Genomic DNA, 21,313 nt, shown 5'->3' with positions numbered 1-21,313 from the left:
GCCTGGTCGCAAGGCCTAGTACCTCCGGGCGCCGCAATACCAACAGCGCCCCCTACCTCCGCGGAGCCACCAGCCTGGTCGCAGGGCCGAGTAACCACGGGCGCCGCCGTTCTTACGGTGCCCTTTTCCTTTAGCGTGCCCCAAGCCTGGTCGCAAGGCCTGGTCAACCCGGGCGCCGCTACCATCAACGCGCCCTCAACATCTCGAGTGCCGCACCTGGGTGAAGATCTATTCGCCCAGCATACGTGCCCGGATGGGCAGCCCTTCATATGGCCACCGGAGTTTCACCATCCCCGACTCCGGAAAGAGAGACCCCTAGACGAACCCCTGATTCCGGTTCCGAAGCCCGCAAGGAGGACCTCGCCCCCGCTGGAGGAGGCACAGTTCGAGTGGGACCCCACTGGAGAAGACCTCATGGGGTTCACCCAGGAGACTCGGGCGGCCGCAGCGGAGCGTGCAGAGTGCTGCCGGCAGCAGCTCGAGGTCTTCGAGAGGGAGCGGAGAGAGAGGCGGGTCCGGGAACAGCAAGCGCAGATAAGGAGCGCGGAGCAGAAGAGCCGGACCCGGAGGAACCCCCGTGCAGCCCACGGTCCCCGTGCCACCGGGACTGTAATTAAATTCCAACTGCAGCACGGTTGGGGTTTCATCAGGGATCATCACACCCCCGGCGACGTCTTTGTCACCCGCAGAGACGTAGAAAGCCATCTGCCGGAGGGACACAGAGGTCGTGACCTGTATGTAGGGGACGAGGTCACCTTCACCCGGCACAAGTGTGCCAAAGGACCCTACGCCCTCCATGTGCATCGCCTGACGGAGGAGGAGCTGCGGTGTGAGGAGGAGCAAGAGGACCCGGACGGGTCTGAAGAATCTAAAGAAGGAGCAGGAGGACGCCGTCGTTGAAGTACGGTAGAGAGAGACTGTACATAGTTACCCGTCAGGGTATAAGAACTGTTCTAGTTAAAATATAGTCCCCGTTGGGACCAGCCAATTGAACTGAAACCCGTGTGTCCCTATTCCCACTGACCGAGGACTGAGAGCGGTCATTCCTCCCTAATACCTGGCCGAGGACTGAGAGCGGCCATATTTCCCTTGTATATAGTTTCGCTTCCTAAAGCGCCCCCTACCGGTTTTATAGGAAACTGTTTTCTTCAAGAGACTGTAGCACTTTACCCGGTCACAAGTTGCACCGTGACCGGAGGAACCAGAAACAAGAATGTTATTTATGAAAAGTTTTTATATGAAGAGTTTATTGCTGCTGATGATGTATATGATGTCTTATATGTTTTATATGTTTATGAAAAAAAAAAATTTTGTATGTTTTGGATGTTTATATCTTACAGCCCGAGGACGTGCTGTGATTTACCAGGGGGGAATGTAGCACCCTGAGGATTCGGCTGCTACAGGGGTATTGCACCTCAACCCAGAGGTGTGATATTCCACTCCCGGGTAAGGATGGAGTGTGGAACTGAGCTAGTAGGCTGCATGCACTACACACATCCCATTTCCGGGGAACAGACCGATGGTACTCCCACTAGAGAAATGTGCAGGTACGACAGTGTCTGTTCCTGGCTGGAGTGGGAGGGGGTGGAACATCCCAGTAGTGTAGGGGCAGATAGGGGGAGCAGCCTGGGTAAAGCTAGGAGCTCATTGGGTGCTGGTCACCTGAGCTCACACATAGAGGGAGTATATAAGGTGGGCACCATCTTAGATCAGGGTCAGTCAGTCAGTTGTCAGTCTGTGAGACGTCAGTCTGTCAGAGTGTAACCTGAGAAGCAGAGCAGAGGAGAAGAGAGAGAGACCCAGAGGCGCAGAGGGGACCCCAAGAGCCCATAAGAGAGCTAATAGGGTGAAGGGTCGGCAACAGGGTACCGGATCCCAAGCTGGCAGAGGCTACAGCACACCTTAGCCAGGAACCGGAGGTCGTGGGCAGGATCTGCCACGACCACCCACTAAATCCACCCGGAAGGCAGACCAAGAATAGGGTCAGGGAGCCCAGAGGAGGCTTGACCAACAAGAGGCCCGAGGGAGCCGGACTTAGGTGGATCCCTGGTGGGAACGGCCAGAAGAAGGGAGAGACAGAAAGGAGCTCAGGACCACACTCCGGAGTTGCCTGGGAGTTGACCGAGTCCAGGACCTGGTGGACGCAGCACGGCTTGGGTGGTCACTGCTGTACACAGTGACCCGAGCAACACCAGTAAGTAAAACCCTGGAACTGCATTTTATGTCTCTGAGTCTCCTTGCTGCACCTTCACAACCACCATCCTCCACGGCTGACCCCCTGAGGCTATACCCCTCCCGTTGGGGGTTATACTACCTAAGCTGCACACACATCACCAGCCTCAGTGGACCCTGCTGCAGCGGCGGCCTTTTGACCGCAAATCAACGGGTGGCGTAGTCGACACAAAAGAACATCTAGTAACATCATAAGGACTGCCACACACTGAGCTTGACACCCTGGGCACGGACCGGGTCACAGCCACTCGGAGACTACAACCCCCATCTGATCCGGCTCCGGGTATCCCTAACAGCGCTGGCCCAGGGGGCGCGTCACAGGCACTGCTGATGGGACCACTGTAGTATGTGGGGGGGCTGCAGGCTCTTCTGATGGAGCCACTGTAGTATGGGAGGCTGCAGGCTCTGCTGATGTGACCACTGTTATATGTGGGGGGCTGCAGTCTCTGCTGATGGGACCACTGTAGTATGTGGGGGGCTGCAGGCTCTGCTGATGGGGCCACTGTAGTATGTGGGGGACTGCAGGCTCTGCTGATGGGGCCACTGTAGTATGTGGGGGGCTGCAGGCTCTTCTGATGGAGCCACTGTAGTATGTGGGGGGGCTGCAGGCTCTGCTGATGGAGCCACTGTAGTATGTGGGGGTCTGCAGGCTCTGCTGATGGAGCCACTGTAGTATATGAGGGGCTGCAGGCTCTGCTGATGGAGCCACTGTAGTATGTGGGGGGGCTGCAGGCTCTGCTGATGGAGCCACTGTAGTATGTGGGGAGCTGCAGGCTCTGCTGATGGGACCACTGTTATATGTGGGGGGCTGCAGGCTCTGCTGATGGGGCCACTGTAGTATGTGGGGGGCTGCAGGCTCTGCTGATGGAGCCTCTGTAGTATGTGGGGGTCTGCAGGCTCTGCTGATGGAGCCACTGTAGTATATGAGGGGCTGCAGGCTCTGCTGATGGAGCCACTGTAGTATGTGGGGGGGCTGCAGGCTCTGCTGATGGAGCCACTGTAGTATGTGGGAAGCTGCAGGCTCTGCTGATGGGACCACTGTTATATGTGGGGGGCTGCAGGCTCTGCTGATGGGGCCACTGTAGTATGTGGGGGGCTGCAGGCTCTGCTGATGGGACCACTGTAGTATGTGGGAGGCTGCAGTCTCTGCTGATGGGACCACTGTAGTATGTGGGGGGCTGCAGGCACTGCTGATGGGACCACTGTAGTATGTGGGGGGGCTGCAGGCTCTTCTGATGGAGCCACTGTAGTATGGGAGGCTGCAGGCTCTGCTGATGTGACCACTGTAGTATGTGGGGTGCTGCAGGCTCTGCTGATGGGGCCACTGTAGTATGTTGGGGGCTGCATGCTCTGCTGCTTGTCTCTGTAATATGGGTGACTGCAAGATCTGCTGCTTGTCACTGTAATATGGGGGGCTGCATGCTCTGCTGATGGGGCCACTGTAGTATGTTGGGGGCTGCATGCTCTGCTGCTTGTCTCTGTAATATGGGGGACTGCAAGATCTGCTGCTTGTCACTGTAATATGGGGGGCTGCATGCTCTGCTGATGGGGCCACTGTAGTATGTCGGGGGCTGCTGGCACTGCTGATGGGGCCACTGTAGTATGTGGGGTCTGCAGGCTCTTCTGCTTGTCACTGTAATATGGGGGACTGCGGGCTCTGCTGCTTGTCACTGTAATATGGGGGGGCTGTGGGCTCTGCTGCTTGTCACTGCTCTCTCCTATGGTGGCCTACATTTCTCCCATACCCCGCGACCTGACAACAGATCAGGTGGAGGTGTTGGTCTGCTTCTTTCAACAAAATGTACTTTTCAGGTTATCCCCCCTGTACCCTCCCTTATCTTCCCGTCCTTTGAGGCCCACACAGTCAGACTCTACCGGCCCTTCTCCCTGCGAGTGGCGGTTGTCTATCGCCCCCCAGGTCCCCCCCGTCAATTCCTGGATCACTTTGCTGCCTGGCTTACAAATTTTCTATCCTGCGACATCCCCACGATAATCATGGGAGACTTTAACATCCCAATTGGCGATCCTCTTTCCCCATCTGCCACGCATCTTTTATCATTAACCTCCTCCTTCGGCCTTTCACAGCTTGCTAATTCTCCTACACATGAGGACGGGAACACATTGGACCTGATCTTCTCCCGGCTTTGCTCAGTACATGACTTTCCTAACTCTCCCCTTCCACTCTCTGACCATAATCTTCTTTCATTCTCTGTCAAGAACTGTGACTTTACTCAAGACACTCCCACCGTCCACACTTATAGAAATTTACGCGCCATTAACACCCAGAAATTTATAAAAAGGTTGCAATCATCATTGGCCCCAATCTCCTCCCTCTCATGTCCCGAATCTGCATTGAAGCATTATAACAAAATAATGCTATGCGCCCTGGATGAAGCCGCACCTCCTACACAAAGAACAATTCGGCATAGACGGCGACAACCCTGGCACACGCCTCAAACACGTCTTCTCCAGAGGTACTCCAGGTGCGCTGAACGGCTGTGGAGAAAATCAAATCTGCCCGAAGATTTCCTCCACTATAAATTTATGCTGAAAACATATAACTCTGCCCTTCACCTCTCCAAACAAACCTACTTTAACAACCTCATCATCTCACTTTCCAATAATCCTAAACGACTCTTTGACACGTTTCATTCTCTCCTCAATCAAACAGCACAGGCCCCAACCACCGACCTCAGCGCTGACGATCTGGCTAACTATTTCAAAGAAAAAATTGACAATATCCGACAGGAAATTTTCTCCCAATCCCCAAATGTTATGCATGCTCCCCCCCGCCACATTGTATCTTGCTCATTTTCTGACTTCGAACCAGTCACGGAAGATGAAGTGATCAGGCTCCTTGCATCTTCTCGCCCTACCACCTGCACCAGCGACCCTATTCCCTCACATCTCCTTCAGTCCCTTGCTCCAGCTGTCACCTCTCACCTAACTAAAATTTTCAACCTTTCCCTCTCATCTGGTATCTTTCCCTCTTCTTTTAAACACGCCAGCATACAACCATTACTTAAAAAACCATCCCTCGACCAGAACTGCACGGCCAACTACAGACCTGTTTCCAATCTTCCCTTTATCTCTAAACTCCTGGAACGCCTGGTCCACTCCCGTCTAATCCGCTATCTCTCAGACAACTCTCTTCTTGACCCTTTACAATCTGGTTTCCGCTCTTTACATTCTACTGAAACTGCCCTCACTAAAGTCTCTAATGATCTACTAACAGCTAAATCTAATGGTCACTACTCCCTGCTGATTCTCCTGGATCTCTCTGCAGCATTTGACACTGTGGATCACCAGCTCCTCCTCACTATGCTCCGCACTATTGGCCTCAAGGACACGGTTCTCTCCTGGTTCTCCTCTTATCTCTCTGACCGCTCCTTCTCTGTGTCTTTTGCCGGCTCCTCCTCCTCCCTACTTCCTCTTACTGTCGGGGTTCCTCAAGGATCAGTCCTAGGCCCCCTTCTTTTCTCCTTATACACCGCTCCTATTGGACAAACAATCAGTAGATTCGGTTTTCAGTACCATCTCTATGCTGATGACACCCAATTATACACCTCTGCTCCGGACATCACCCCTGCATTACTACAAAAGACCAGTGATTGTCTTTCTGCTGTGTCTAACATTATGTCCTCCCTCTACCTAAAACTGAATCTGTCAAAAACTGAACTACTCGTCTTTCCTCCCTCCATTAATCTACCTGTGCCCGATATTGCCATCTCCGTTTGTGGCTCAACCATTACTCCCCAGCTACAAGCCCGCTGTCTTGGGGTCATTTTTGATTCAGATCTTTCTTTCACTCCTCACATCAAATCACTCGCTCGTTCATGTCATCTACACCTCAAAAACATCTCAAGAATCAGGACTTTTCTCACCTTTGACTCGGCAAAAACTCTTACTGTCGCTCTTATTCATTCTCGTCTTGACTATTGCAACGCTCTACTAATCGGTCTCCCTCTTACTAAACTCTCCCCTCTCCAATCCGTCCTGAACGCAGCAGCCAGGATCATATTCCTCGCCAACCGCTACTCAGATGCCTCTTCCCTGTGCCAGTCATTGCATTGGTTGCCCATCCAATATAGAGTTCGTTTTAAACTTATCACGCTTACCCACAAAGCGCTCCATGCTTCAGTACCCCCCTACATCTCCTCCCTTGTCTCAGTCTACCACCCTACACGTGCCCTCCGTTCTGCAAATGACTTGAAACTAAAATCCTCCATAATCCGAACTTCCCACTCCCGTCTCCAAGATTTCTCGCGTGCTGCGCCAATTCTCTGGAATGCACTACCCAGGACAGTTCGATTAATTCCCAATACCCACAGTTTCAAGCGAACCCTAAAAACACATTTCTTTAGACTGGCGTATCACCTAAACACACTCTGTCCATCCCAGCTTTCCCCCATATTAAAATCTTCTTCAACTTCGGGTTCAAACCAACCATGCACATAAAAGCCTCTGTCAGGACTGCACACATACTGGCTGGCGACCAGTCCATGTATTATTATTTATCCTATTCAGTATATCAAGGCTGCATTATACAATATATGTACTTTTTACCTTTTGTGTCTCCCCCACTTCCTCATAGACTGTAAGCTCGCGAGCAGGGCCCTCACTCCGTTCGATATGAGATATGCTTATTCTGTATTGTCTGTATAAGTCCCCCCTAAAATTTGTAAAGTGCTGCGGAATATGTTGGCGCTATAAAAATAAACTATTATTATTATTATTATTATTATATGGGGGGGACTGCGGGCTCTGCTGCTTGTCACTGTAATATGGGGGGGCTGCGGGCTCTGCTGCTTGTCACTGTAATATGGGGGGCTGCGGGCTCTGCTGCTTGTCACTGTAATATGGTGGGGCTGCGGGCTCTGCTGCTTGTCACTGTAATATGGGGGGCTGCGGGCTCTGCTGCTTGTCACTGTAATATGGGAGGCTGCGGGCTCTGCTGCTTGTGTCACTGTAATGGGGGGGGGCTGCAGGCTCTGCTCCTTGTGTCGCTGTAATATGGGGGGGCTGCAAGCTCCGCTCCTTGTGTCGCTGTAATATGGGGGAGCTGCAGGCTCTGCTGATGGGACCACTGTAGTATGGCGGGCTGCGGGCTCTGCTGCTTGTCAGTGTAATATGGGGGGCTGCAGGCTTTGCTGCTTGTCACTGTAATATGGGGGGCTGCAGGCTCTGCTGCTTGTCACTGTAATATGGGGGGCTGCGGGCTCTGCTGCTTTTGTCACTAATGTGGGGAGGGCTGCGGGCTCTGCTGCTTGTGTCACTGTAATAGGGGGGGGCTGCAGGCTCTGCTGCTTGTGTCGCTGTAATATGGGGGGGTTGCAGGCTCTGCTGCTTGTGTCACTGTAATATGGGGGGGTGCAGGCTCTGCTGTTTGTGTCGCTGTAATATGCGGCGGCTGCATGCTCTGCTGCTTGTGCCGCTGTGATATGGTGGGGTTGCAGGCTCTGCTGCTTGTGCCACTGTGATATGGGGGGGGGGCTGCAGGCTCTGCTGCTTGTGCCACTGTGATATGGGGGGGGGCTGCAGGCTCTGCTGCTTGTGACGCTGTGATATGGGGTGGGGGGCTGCAGGCTCTGCTGCTTGTGCCCCAGTGATATGGGGGGGCTGCAGGCTCTGCTGCTTGTGCCGCTGTAATATGGGGGGCTGCAGGCTCTGCTGCTTGTGCCGCTGTGATATGGGGGGGCTGCAGGCTCTGCTGCTTGTGCCACTGTGATAGGGGGGGGGGCTGCAGGCTCTGCTGTTTGTGTCGCTGTGATATGGGGGGGCTCCAGGCTCTGCTGCTTGTGGTGCTGTAATATTGGAGGGTGGCCTGCAGACTCTGCTGCTTGTGCCGCTGTAATATGGTGGGGCTGCAGGGTCTGCTGCTTGTGCCGCTGTGATATGTGGTGGCTGCAGGCTCTGCTGCTTGTGCCGCTGTGATATGGGGGGCTGCAGGCTCTGCTGCTTGTGTTGATGTAATATGGGAGGGTGGCCTGCAGACTCTGCTGCTTGTACCGCTGTAATATGGGGAGGCTGCAGGGTCTGCTGCTTGTGCCGTTGTGATATGGGGGGGCTGCAGGCTCTGCTGTTTTTGTCGCTGTAATAGGGGGGGGGGCTTCAGGCTCTGCTGCTTGTGTTGCTGTAATATGGGAGGGTGGCTTGCAGATTCTGGGTTCTTTACATGCAAAATAACTGTCAGTATTGATTTGGATCTGATTTCCATCAGTGTCTCATCAGTGACTTTCAAAAATTAAGAAAGAACTGTCACCAAGCTCAGTATTGAGTAGAAGCCCCCTTTTGAGCTAGTACAGCCATGAGTCTTCTTGGGAATGATGCAACAAGTTTTTCACACTTTTATTTGGGGATCCTCTGTCATTCTTCCTGGCAGATCCTCACCAGTTCTGTCAGGTTGGATGGTGAACGTTGGTGGACAGCCATTTTCAGGTCTCTCCAGAGATGCTCAGTTGGGTTTAGGTCAGGGCTTTGGCTGGGCCAGTCAAGAATGGTCACAGAGTTGTTCTGAAGCCACTCCTTTGTTATTTTAGCTGTGTGTGTAGGGTCATTGTCTTGTTGGAAGGTAAACCTTCGGCCATGTCTAAGGTCCTGAGCACTCTGGAAGAGGTTTTCATCCAGAGTATCTCTGTACTTGGCCGCATTCATGTTTCATTCAATTGCAACCAGTCATCCTGTCCCTGCAGCTGAAAAACACCCCCATAGCATGATACTGCCACCACCATGTTTCACTGTTGGGATTGTATTGGGCAGGTGATGAGCAGTGCCTGGTTTTCTCCACACATACTGCTTAGAATTATCACCAAAAAGTTCTATCTTCATCTCATCAGACCACAGAATCTTATTTCTCATAGTCTGGAAGTCCTTTGTGTTTTTGAGCAAACTCTATGTGGGCTTTCATATGTCTTGCACTGAGGAGAAGCTTCCGTCTGGCCACTCTGCCATAAAGGCCTGACTGGTGGAGGGCTGCAGTGAGGGCTCCCATCTACCTACTGAAACAAAGAGTGAAAAATTTAAAGGGTTCTGAATACTTTCTGTACCCACTGTACATGACTCGCACGAATGAGGTCTAATATAGGGGCTGCAGACATGGTACGTGTGTCTGTTGCTGTTATACGGGGGCTGCAGACTCTGGTACGTGTGTCTGTTGCTGTTATACGGGGGCTGCAGACTTGGTACGTGTGTCTGTTGCTGTTATACGGGGGCTGCAGACTTGGTACGTGTCTCTGTTGCTGTAATACGGGGGCTGCAGACTCTGGTACGTGTGTCTGTTGCTGTAATACCGGGGCTGCAGACTCTGGTACGTGTGTCTGTTGCTGTAATACGGGGGCTGCAGACTCTGGTACGTGTGTCTGTTGCTGTAGTACAGGTGCTGCAGACTCTGTTATGTGTGTCTGTTGCTGTAGTACAGGTGCTGCAGACTCTGGTACGTGTGTCTGTTGCTGTAATACGGGGGCTGCAGACTCTGGTATGTGTGTCTGTTGCTGTAGTACAGGTGCTGCAGACTCTGGTACGTGTGTCTGTTGCTGTAGTACAGGTGCTGCAGACTCTGGTATGTGTGTCTGTTGCTGTAGTACAGGTGCTGCAGACTCTGGTACGTGTGTCTGTTGCTGTAGTACAGGTGCTGCAGACTCTGGTACGTGTGTCTGTTGCTGTAGTACAGGTGCGGCAGACTCTGGTATGTGTGTCTGTTGCTGTAGTACAGGTGCTGCAGACTCTGGTACGTGTGTCTGTTGCTGTAGTACAGGGGCTCCAGACTCTGGTACGTGTGTCTGTTGCTGTAGTACAGGGGCTCCAGACTCTGGTACGTGTGTCTGTTGCTGTAGTACAGGTGCTGCAGACTCTGGTATGTGTGTCTGTTGCTGTAGTACAGGGGCTCCAGACTCTGGTACGTGTGTCTGTTGCTGTAGTACAGGGGCTCCAGACTCTGGTACGCGTGTCTGTTGCTGTAGTACAGGTGCTGCAGACTCTGGTACGTGTGTCTGTTGCTGTAGTACAGGTGCTGCAGACTCTGGTATGTGTGTCTGTTGCTGTAGTACAGGTGCTGCAGACTCTGGTATGTGTGTCTGTTGCTGTAGTACAGGTGCTGCAGACTCTGGTATGTGTGTCTGTTGCTGTAGTACAGGTGCTGCAGACTCTGGTACGTGTGTCTGTTGCTGTAGTACAGGTGCTGCAGACTCTGGTATGTGTGTCTGTTGCTGTAGTACAGGTGCTGCAGACTCTGTTATGTGTGTCTGTTGCTGTAATACGGGGGTTGCAGACTCTGGTACGCGTGTCTGTTGCTGTAGTACAGGGGCTCCAGACTCTGGTACGTGTGTCTGTTGCTGTAATACAGGGGGGCTGCAGGCTCTGTGTTCCGCATCATTATCACACGTACCAAAGCCTGAGAAAATCCGACACAGTTAATATTGTTCTCATGGCCAGGGTGCTGAGTGCTGCTCACATCATTGTCGCATGGTCTCCCTGAGATCAGCGCAACCAGGCGATAATGATGGGAGTTGTATTCAGCACCTATAGTGTACATTATGTGTAAAATAAAGAGTTAAATTAAAAAAACTGCGTGGGCTCCCTGTGATTATTCATAACCAGTAGAGGGAAAGCCGCTGGCTGGGGGCTGATATTACTAGCGAGGGAAAAAGGCCATTAACTCAAAATGTTTCCTGGCTATGAATAACAGCTCACAGCTGTTTGATTAGCGTTTACTAACTAGTTTACATGGGGACCCCAGAAAAAAAGTGATGTAGAGTCCCCCTATAAATTCTAACCAGCGAAGGCTAAACAGACAGCTGTGGGCTGATATTAAAGGGGTTGTCCGGTCAAAAGTGATAAGTCTGCAGTCACTCTGTGTGACTGCAGACTTATGAATCCCCCATGCGCACGCACTGTGCGCTGTGGGGATTTGCTGGTTTCATACCTGATAACGGAGGGTATGTATATGTTATACATCCCCCTGGCCATTCAGCGCTGCCTCGCTCCATACACTTGTAACAACGTGATGTGGACAGCCTAGAAGGCGTGGCCTCGCTCAATACAAGTGTATGGAGAGCAAGGCCATGCCCACTAGCCGGGGGTATGTGTAACACATACATAGCCTCCGGTCCCAGGTCTCATACTGGCGAATCCCTGCAGCGCACAGTGCATGCGCTGGGGGAATTCATAAGTCTGCAGTCACACAGAGTGACTTCAGACTTATCACTTTTGACCAGACAACCCATTTAATAGCAAGGAAAGGGATCATGTATTTTGGTCCCCTCAGAGGCTAATAAGATTAGCCCTCAGTAGCCCCAGAAATGGCACTTCAATAAGATGCGCCAGTTCTTTCACTTCGCTTTTCCCACTTGCTCTGGTGTGGTGGCAAGTGGGGTAATAGGGTTGGGGTTGATGTCAGCTTTGTATTGCCAGCTGACATTAAGACGAGGGATTAATAGGGTTGGGGTTGATGTCAGCTTTGTATTGCCAGCTGACATTAACCCCTTACTTACCGGGGACGTATTAGTACGCATATTTGCGTACCCCCCGCTCAGTGAGGGCTGCTGCGCTGAGCCCTCACTGAACGGAGCACATGTCAGCTGATTCTTACAGCTGACATGTGCCCGCAACAGCCGCGGGTGGAATCGCGATCCACCCGCGGCTGTTAACCAGTTAAATGCTGCTGTCAATCTCCGACAGCAGCATTTAACGCGCGCTTCCGGGTAGCGCGTCATAAGCCCCGCACACCGGCGACCCCGTCACGTGATCGCGGGTCGCCGATGGGCGTGCATGACAACCCAGGGTCTGCAGCAGACGCCTGTGGTTGTCATGATCTTGTCGCTATGAGCGCCACCTAGTGGTCGGCGCTCATAGCACAGGACCATTTCTGCTGCATGCAGGGGATCTGCTCGTCCTCTGTATGTAGCAGAGGCGATCGGATAGTTGCTGCTTCTAGTCTCCTATGGAGACTATAGAAGCAAGCAAAAAGTAAAAAAAAAAAGTTTTTAAAAATATAAAAAAAAATATAAAAGTTTAAATCACCCCCCTTTCGCCCCATTCAAAATAAAATATATAAAAAAAAAACCCACATACACATATTTGGTATCGCCGCGTTCAGAATCGCCCGATCTATCAATATAAAAAAAGAATTATTCCGATCGGTAAATGGCGTAACGAGAAAAAAATTCTAAACGCCAGAATTACGTTTTTTGGTCACCGCAAAATTGCAATAAAATGCAATAACGGGCGATCAAAACATCGGATCTACCCCAAATGTTATCAATAAAAATGTCAGCCTGGCACGCAAAAAATAAGCCATCAACCAGCCCCAGATCACGAAAAATGGAGACGCTACGGGTCTTAGAAAATGGCGCTATTTTTTTATTTTATTTTTTACCAAATTTTGGAATTTTTTTTCACCACTTAAATATAAAAGAACCTATACATGTTTGGTGTCTATGAACTCGTAATGACCTGTAGAATAAGAAGGGCAGGTCAGTTTTAGCATTCAGTGAACATGGTAAAAAAAATAAATAAAAAACAACTGTGGTATTGCACTTTTTTTGCAATTTTACCGCACTTGGAATTTTTTTCCCGTTTTCCCGTACAGGATATGATAAAACTAGTAATGGCGTTGAAAAGTACAACTCGTCCCGCAAAAAATAAGCCCTCACATGGCCATATTGACCAAAAAATAAAAACGCTATGGCTCTGGGAACAAGGGGAGCAAAAACGAAAATGCAAAAACGAAAAATGCTCCGGGGCTTAAGGGGTTAAGCTGAGGGATTAGTAATGGAGAGGTGTCTATAAGACTCCCCCATTACTAACCCCATAGTAAGTTTTGAAATAAACACACTCCAAGAATAAAATCCTTTATTTAAAATAAAACTCAACACCCTGTTTTACACATTTATTTAAAAACAATCAAAAACCTAGGTCACATAGCAGATAGGTATGCCCATGTGTCTGCATAAATAATAACAACCTATAATATGACACATAAGCGGATAATATAAAAAAGTCTAAATTTTATTATACTGATGTATTAAAAACAGTAAAGAATACATAAAGTGATAAGGGAAAGGGAATGACAAAGAAAAGGTCACCTGGGTAGACAGCTATAGTACATAATAAAGTCTCCACCAAAAAATGAGTCATATAATACAAAAGTGTAGGAGAACTATACCACAATAAATCATCTAGATATGACATAAAGTGCTAATATGTAAACAAGATAGGAGAATGATTACAAAGTAGTGAAGTCTATGGATATAGTACCACAAGAATACAGGGTGGATAGAGGATAATGAAGCTGTACTGACCCAAGAGACCTGAATCCAACGCGCGTTTCGCCTGGGCTTTGACGAGGATTACTCCACTACAATGTAATGGAGTAATAGCCCCCAAAATGAAACAACAGTTAGACACTATCCATTGTAAAGATAAAAAAATATAATTTTTTATTACAAATATCAAAAAATGTACATAACAATAGACGGACAGTATATACAGATATATAATAGAACTGGTATGTCAGTGGTGAGGACAATGAACAAGGGCAATGATGTATATAATCAATAGGTATGAGGGTATATCCATAAACATGGTCATTAATGAGAATGTAAGACAAAGCCCTAATCTCGGAACAATGATGGGTATTAATGTTGTATGGCCACAAGACGGCACTAGATTAAAGAACAGTGTTCACATAGTGCTCCCATCACAGTATTGAATCAAGGTAAAGTAATCAAAGTATGCTGACCACTGTAATGTAAAATGACCAATTAAAGTACTGCTGTAAGTGCTTACCCATGTAGTTAAGTGTTTTAGTACACATCAGCCGCCCCAACTAGCGTTTCGCATGGGCTTCCTCAGTGGGGGCAGTGACGCAGAGAATACAGTCTACACCTGTATATATGGAATATGTGGTCTTTCCTCTATAATTTGCACATATTTCATATACATTCCCATATAACAAGCAAAGGGTATACAATATACACCTGTATATATGGGATATGCGCTTATTCCTGTCTAACCTGCACATATTCCTTATACATTCCCAAATAATAAGCATAGGGAATACAATATACTCTTGTATGTATGGGATATGTGCTCATTCCCCTATAATCTGCATATATTCCATGTACATTCCCATATAACAAGCACATGGAATACAATTTACATCTGTTTATATGGGATATGTGGTCTTTGCGCCATAATCTGTACATATTCCATATCCTTTCCCATATAACAAGCACATGGAATACAATCTACACCTGTATATATGGGATATGTGCTTATTTCTCTATAATCTGCCCATATTCCATGTATTTTCCCATATACTGTAACTGTCACGGGTGTGTCAGAAGTGACAGACCGTCGCCCTGCAGTTGATTGCTAGAGAGCTCTTCAGAGTCAGCATGGGTTTGTAACTAACAAGTCATGTCAGACTAACTTAATTTCCTTCTATGACAGAATCACTGACTGGGTGGATCAGGGAAATGCTGTAGATATAGTATATCTTGACTTCAGCAAAGCATTTGACAAAGTATCTCACACCATCCTTATTGAAAAAATGACCAAGTATGCAATGGACCAGGCAACTGTTAGGTGGATTCATAACTGGCTTAGTGATCGGACTCAAAGGGTGGTTGTAAATGGCTTCACATCCAGCTGGATGAATGTCTCAAGTGGGATACCACAGGGCTCTGTCCTGGGACCTGTATTGTTCAACATCTTTATCAATGATTTAGATGAAGGAATTGAGGGTAAACTGATTAAATTTGCTGATGACACAAAGCTAGGAGGGATAGCTAATACTAGAGAAGAGAGAGAGAGGATTCAAAAAGACCTAAATAAACTGGAGCAGTGGGCAGCAACCAACAGAATGGTTTTTAACAGGGAAAAATGCAAAGTACTACATCTGGGCAATAAAAATGAAAAAAGCATATACAGAATGGGAGGAATAGAGCTAAGCAACAGTACATGTGAAAAAGACTTAGGTATACTAATAGATCATAGACTGAACATGAGTCAACAGTGTGATGCAGCAGCAAAAAAGGCAAATACAATTCTGGGATGTATTAACAGAAGCATACAGTCTAGATCACGTGAAGTCATTATCGGTCTTTACTCCTCTTTGGTCAGACCTCATCTGGAATACTGTGTACAGTTTTGGGCACCACATTTTAAAAAAGACATAGACAAACTGGAACAAGTTCAGAGAAGAGCGACCAGAATGGTGACTGGTCTGCAAACCATGTCCTATGAGGAACGGTTGCAGGATTTGGGAATGTTTAGCTTGCAAAAAAGAAGACTGAGAGGAGACTTAATAGCTGTCTACAAATATGTCAAGGGCTGTCACATTGTAGAAGGATCATCTTTATTCTCATTTGCACAGGGAAAGACTAGAAGCAACGGGATGAAACTAAATGGGAGGAGACACAGATTAGATATTAGAAAAAACTTTTTGACAGTTAGGGTGATTAATGAGTGGAACAGGCTGCCACGAGAGGTGGTGAGTTCCCCTTCAATGGACGTCTTCAAACAGAGGCTGGACAGACATCTGTCTGAGATGATTTAGTGAATCCTGCTTTGAGCAGGGGGTTGGACCAGATGACCCAGGAGGTCCCTTCCAACTCTACCATTCTATGATTCTATGATTCATTTGTCATTACAGACATCTTAGAGTCTGTCTCTAGGACCTAGCGGCTACCTCCCTCTGGCTAATTAACTCCCTGGCCTGGGTGTATAAATACCTGGTGTGTTCTAGAAGGAGGTGCCAGCGATATTCATTACTACTTGTGAAGGCTTTAGCAAGAGCAGTACCTTGTCCACTCTGGAGCTTGAGGACATCTGCACATTTGTCTGGCGTCGTCTAAAACTAAGCTATTTTTCCCTGTTTGTACTCCCTTGTTGTCTATAGTGTTTAGCGGAGATCGACTAGTGCTCATCTCCTCCTTTCCCTAGCTTGAGCCTAACGCCAGGGAAAGACAGGGCAAGGTACGCGTGCAGCGATTGGTTAAGAGCCAATACAGGGACGTTAGGGGAGACAGGGTGACGCTAGATCAACTTAAGAGGTGTCCCCCCCCTCTTTCCCTAGAGTCTGGGCTCCCTTTCCCTCTTCCCTTTGTGTTGCACTAAGTCTTTCCCACACCTTGCATGACTGACAATAACAAGCACAGAGAACACAATATACATCTGTATATATGGGATATGTGCTTATTCCTCTATAATCTGCACATATTCTATGTACAGTCATTATAGAACAAGCGCAGGGAATACAATATACATCTGTATATATGGGATATGTTCTCATTCCGCTATAATCTGCATATACAGGTGCTTCTCACAAAATAAGAATATCATCAAAATGTTAATTTATTTCAGTTCTTCAATTCAAAAAGTGAAACTCATATATCGAGTCATTACAAACAGAGTGATCTATTTCAAGTGTTTATTTCTGTTAATGTTGATGATTATGGCTTACAGCCAATGAAAACACAAAAGTCATTATCTCAGTAAATTAGAATACTTTATAACAACAGCTTGAAAAATGTTTTTAAAATCAGAAATGTTCCCCTACTGAAATGTATGTTCAGTAAATGCCCTCAATACTTGGTCGGGGCTCCTTTTGCATCAATTGCTGCATCAATGCGGCAATGTGGCATGGAGGCGATCAGCCTGTGGCACTGCTGATGGGTTATGGAAGCCCAGGTTGCTTTGATAGCAGCCTTCAGATCGTCTGCATTGTTGGGTCTGGTGTCTCATCTTCCTCTTGACAATACCCCATAGATTCTCTATAATAGATTCTCTATGGGGTTAAGGTCAGGCGAGTTTGCTGTCAATCAAGCACAGTGATACTGTTGTGTGTAAACCAGGTATTGGTACTTTTGCAGTGTGGACAGGGGCCAAGTCCTGCTGGAGAAGGACATTTCCATCTCCAAAAAGCTTGTCAGCAGAGGGAAGCATGAAGTGCTCTAAAATCTCCTGGTAGACGGCTGCACTGACTTTGGTCTTGATAAAACACAGTGGACCCACACCAGCAGATGACATGGCTCCCCAAACCATCACTGACTGTGGAAACTTCACACTAGACCTCAAGCAGCTTGGATTGTGGCCTCTCCACTCTTCCTCCAGACTCTGGGACCTTGATTTCCAAATGAAATGCTAAATTTACTTTCATCTGAAAACAACACCTTGGACCACTGAGCAACAGTCCAGGTCTTTTCCTCCTTGGCCCAGGTAAGACGCTTCTGGCGTTGTCTATTGGTCATGAATGGCTTGACACAAGGAATGCGACACTTGTAGCCCATGTCCTGGACTGTCTGTGTGTGGTGGCTCTTGAAGCAATGACTCCAGCAGCAGTCCACTCCTTGTGAATTTCCCCCAATTTTTTGAATGGCCTTTTCTTAACAATCCTTTCAAGGCTGCTGTTATCCCGGTTGCTTGTTAACCTTTTTCTACCACACTTTTTCCTTCCACTCAACTTTCCATTAATATGCTTGGATACAGCACTCTGTGAACAGCCACCTTCTTTAGCAATGACCTTTTGTGGCTTACCCTCCTTGTGGAGTGTGTCAATGACTGCCTTCTGGACATCTGTCAAGTCAGCAGTCTTCCCCATGATTGTGGAGCCTACTGAAACAGACTAAGGGACCTTTTTAAACGCTTAGGAAGCCTTTGCAGGTGTATTTTGTTAATTATTCTAATTTACTGAGATAATGACTTTTGTGTTTTCATTGGCTGTAAGAAATAATCATCAACATTAACAGAAATAAACACTGGAAATAGATCACTCTGTTTGTAATGACTCTACATATCAGTTTCACGTTTTGTATTGAAGAACTGAAATAAATTAATTTTTTGATGATATTCTAATTTTGTGAGAAGCACCTGTATTCCATGTACATTCCCATATAACAAGCACATAGAATACAATATACACATATATATGGGATATGTGCTCATTCCTCTCTAACCTTCACATATTCCGTGTACAGTCACTATAGAACAAGCGCAGGGAATACAATATACACCTGTATATATGGGATGTGGTCTTTCCTCCATAATCTGCACATTTCCAACTCACAAGCATAGGTTTTTTTTTTCAATTGTTCATTCCTCCACAATAATGAAAATGCTAGAAATGTGATTTTCGAGTCACCACACCTCCTTAAAAGAATGCTATAAAAAGTGATTAAAATGTCATAAAAAAACAAGCTCTCATACGGCTATATTGATGAGAAGGGGGGGGGCAATAAGTTATAGTTCTTGAAAGAAGGCAAGGAAAAGATGAGTGCAAAAATGAAAAAACATACGATCCTTAAATGGTTGAACAAAAATCCACCTACCTCGCTGTGAAGGTTACTAATGTCCCAATTTTAAATGGTGCTACCAAGTTCTTAGAGCAGAAATCCACATTCCCACCACTACGCCTTGGTTTCAGGGGTGACATACTCTTCTGTTGAGATGTGGATAGAAACTTCTGGCGGTCAACCTTGTGGTTCAACCTTTTTCATATGTTGGTCTTGCAGCCTTTGGGGTCAAGATTAAATGCTCTATGGGTCAACAGACTGATTCACTGAGGATGGGTGAAAAAAAGAATACCACTGCTATGATAGTAGACCTCACTCTGGATATAATGTACCTGCTGACTGGAGAGGTGAGAGATTCTTCACATAGAAGGATGTCCGTTACAAAGCATGGAAGACATTTTTTTTGTACAATAGTTTATTTTCTAATTTAGAATTATGAACCTGTAAAGAAATTGGGTAAGCGGTGGCAGCCACACGTTTCCAGCAGATGGAGCAAGCCGCAAAGTACCCTTATGGTGCCTTCATCCTGCCTACTGATAAATGAAGGAAACAATGAGCAGAAGATCCTAGAACTCACCAGTAAGATCATTGAGCTGCTGACTGGAGAGGTGAGCGCTGCTGGGACATTATACTGTAACACCATGGGATAATGTATGTGAATGATGACTATATCATTGTACATCAGGTTCCTATTAGATGTCAGGATGTCGCTGTCTATTTCTCCATGGAGGAGTGGGAGTATTTAGAAGGACACAAGGATCTGTACAAGGACGTCATGATGGAGAAAGACTGGTCTCTTACGTCAGAGGGTAAAAGAAGAGCGCACTTTTCGAGGTCACAGATACACCCATCATCTGATCATCATTTACACATAGTGACTGAATAAACTGTATATGTTTCCTTCAGATAGAACCAGTAAGAGAAATCTACTAAAAAAATGTTCAAGTCCTATTCATTTCCAGGATTGTCCAAATGAAAATCACAATATCCCAGAGAAACCGCAGGTAATTGGCACTTCCAAATACCAAGCATTATTACACATTGCATTGGATGTTAAAGGAGTTTTCCCGATGTAGGCAGTGTTGACATATAAGCATTATATGCTATGAATGTCTGATAGGTACAGGTCACATCTTGGAACATTCTCTAGAACTAAGGTCCTCCAATCTGTGTCCTATCCGGTCCTATGATGTGCCAACTGTGAATGGAATGGTGGCCGAACATGCATTGCTCTCGCTGTTCAGTTTTGTGGAAGTTCAAAAATAACCAAATAAAAGTGCTCAGCTTCTTTTCCTATAGAAAGTGAGTGAAGAGAGTCATGCATATGCTATTCGCCAGGAGGGATGGGAGTCTCTGGTTGGGACTCGCCTCTATGAGACATTTATGCTTGTCCTTGGATGGTGACTGAAATAGAGTTCTTGTCCCATGACAATGACTACATACTCATGAAAATTACTAAGGAACAGTGCTTCAATGTGGGTGGTGAATTCATCAGGATCATTCCATCCCAGCCCCTCACCTAGCTGGAGTGACACGCACAACACCTTCTACAGTATAAACAATTAGGTGTCAGGTCCCCTTCCATTGGCCCCTAAATATATAAATTGCCTTGGCATGTCATGTGGTCATTCAACCACATGCTGGCTGTATTTGGGGGGCACAAACCAACACAGGGCACGCCCAGTCATGTATGTAACAGACCACCTCACGCTCTAGATAGGCCGTAAATGTCATAAGATGGGTATATCCCTTAAGAAAAAAACACAGCAAAAAAGGGCAGCAGAGTTTACCTGCCCAGATCTTCAGAACTAAATGCACTACCAGGGTGCAGCAAACCCACATAAAGATGGCGGCTACACAGGTGCAAAGTACTGATGAGACCACCACTCAAAACCTACCATTTCATGGAGGGGGTGACTGCTTAGTATTTGAATTGCACACAAAAAGGCTTGTATAGGGTGCTGTTCACACATGGGTAGTGCACAGTATCCGGCTTACAGCCTATTAGTTACGCTCATGATATTAGATTAGGCGGGAATAAAAAACAGCGCTCTATACAACCTCTTTTCTCGCATCCACCTCAGTGGGGCATGGTCTGACACTAACCTGAACCTTCTACCTAACAGGTAATACCTCAGAGTGTCTAACGCCCACTTAATGGCCAAACATTCTTTTTCTATAATGGAGTAGTTCTCACAAGTGGAGAACTTCCGACTGACGTATATTACAGGGTGTTCTTCTCCTTTAATCTCCTGGGACAAGACTGCTCCCAGCCCGACATCTGATGCATCCGTCTGGACCACAAACTCCTTGGAGAAGTTGGGCGCTACCAAGACTGGCTGTTTACAGAGGACCAGTTTCAATTCCTGGAAGGCCGCTTCTGCTTCCGGGGACCACTTGGCCATAGCAGACTTCGTCCCTTTCAGAAGATCCATTAGCGGGGCTGCTATCAGGGCAAAGTTAGGGACAAATCTTTGATAGTAGCCCACAATGCTTAGAAACGCCCTGACCTGCTTCTTCGAGAGGGTCTGTGGCCAGTTGAAGATCGCCTCAGCCTTATTTATTTGTGGTTTTATTTCCCCTCTACCAACCACGTACCTTTAGGTACTTGGCTTCCTCCATCCCCATGGCACATTTCTTCGGGTTGATAGTAAAGCCCGCCTTCCTTAGGGCATCAAGTATGGCTTTGTCCAGATGACTTTCCCAGTCCTGGCTGAATATGACAATGTCATCTAGGTGGGCCGCTGCATACTTTTTGTGGGGTGCTAAGATCCGGTCCATGGCTCTCT

General features: G+C 47.4%; 1 protein-coding gene across 4 annotated transcripts in view; it reads left to right on the top strand.

Moving 5' to 3' along the window:
- The window catches only part of LOC141191440 (oocyte zinc finger protein XlCOF7.1-like), a 159,761-nt gene that overhangs the window by 117,790 nt on the left and 20,658 nt on the right, over positions 1 to 21,313 (top strand). For all 4 annotated transcript variants that reach the window (XM_073661333.1, XM_073661330.1, XM_073661332.1 and 1 more), the window contains 4 exons: positions 18,744 to 18,871; positions 18,956 to 19,132; positions 19,210 to 19,333; positions 19,431 to 19,528. In XM_073661333.1, the coding sequence (XP_073517434.1) occupies positions 18,744 to 18,871; positions 18,956 to 19,132; positions 19,210 to 19,333; positions 19,431 to 19,528 (527 nt within the window). The remainder of the gene's footprint in view (positions 1 to 18,743; positions 18,872 to 18,955; positions 19,133 to 19,209; positions 19,334 to 19,430; positions 19,529 to 21,313) is intronic.

The sequence above is a fragment of the Phyllobates terribilis genome, unplaced genomic scaffold (assembly GCF_046119375.1).
Source record: "Phyllobates terribilis strain yellow unplaced genomic scaffold, ASM4611937v1 Scaffold_43__1_contigs__length_10536358, whole genome shotgun sequence".
Classification (NCBI taxonomy): domain Eukaryota; kingdom Metazoa; phylum Chordata; class Amphibia; order Anura; family Dendrobatidae; genus Phyllobates; species Phyllobates terribilis.
This window is presented reverse-complemented; position numbering and strand designations above follow the sequence as displayed.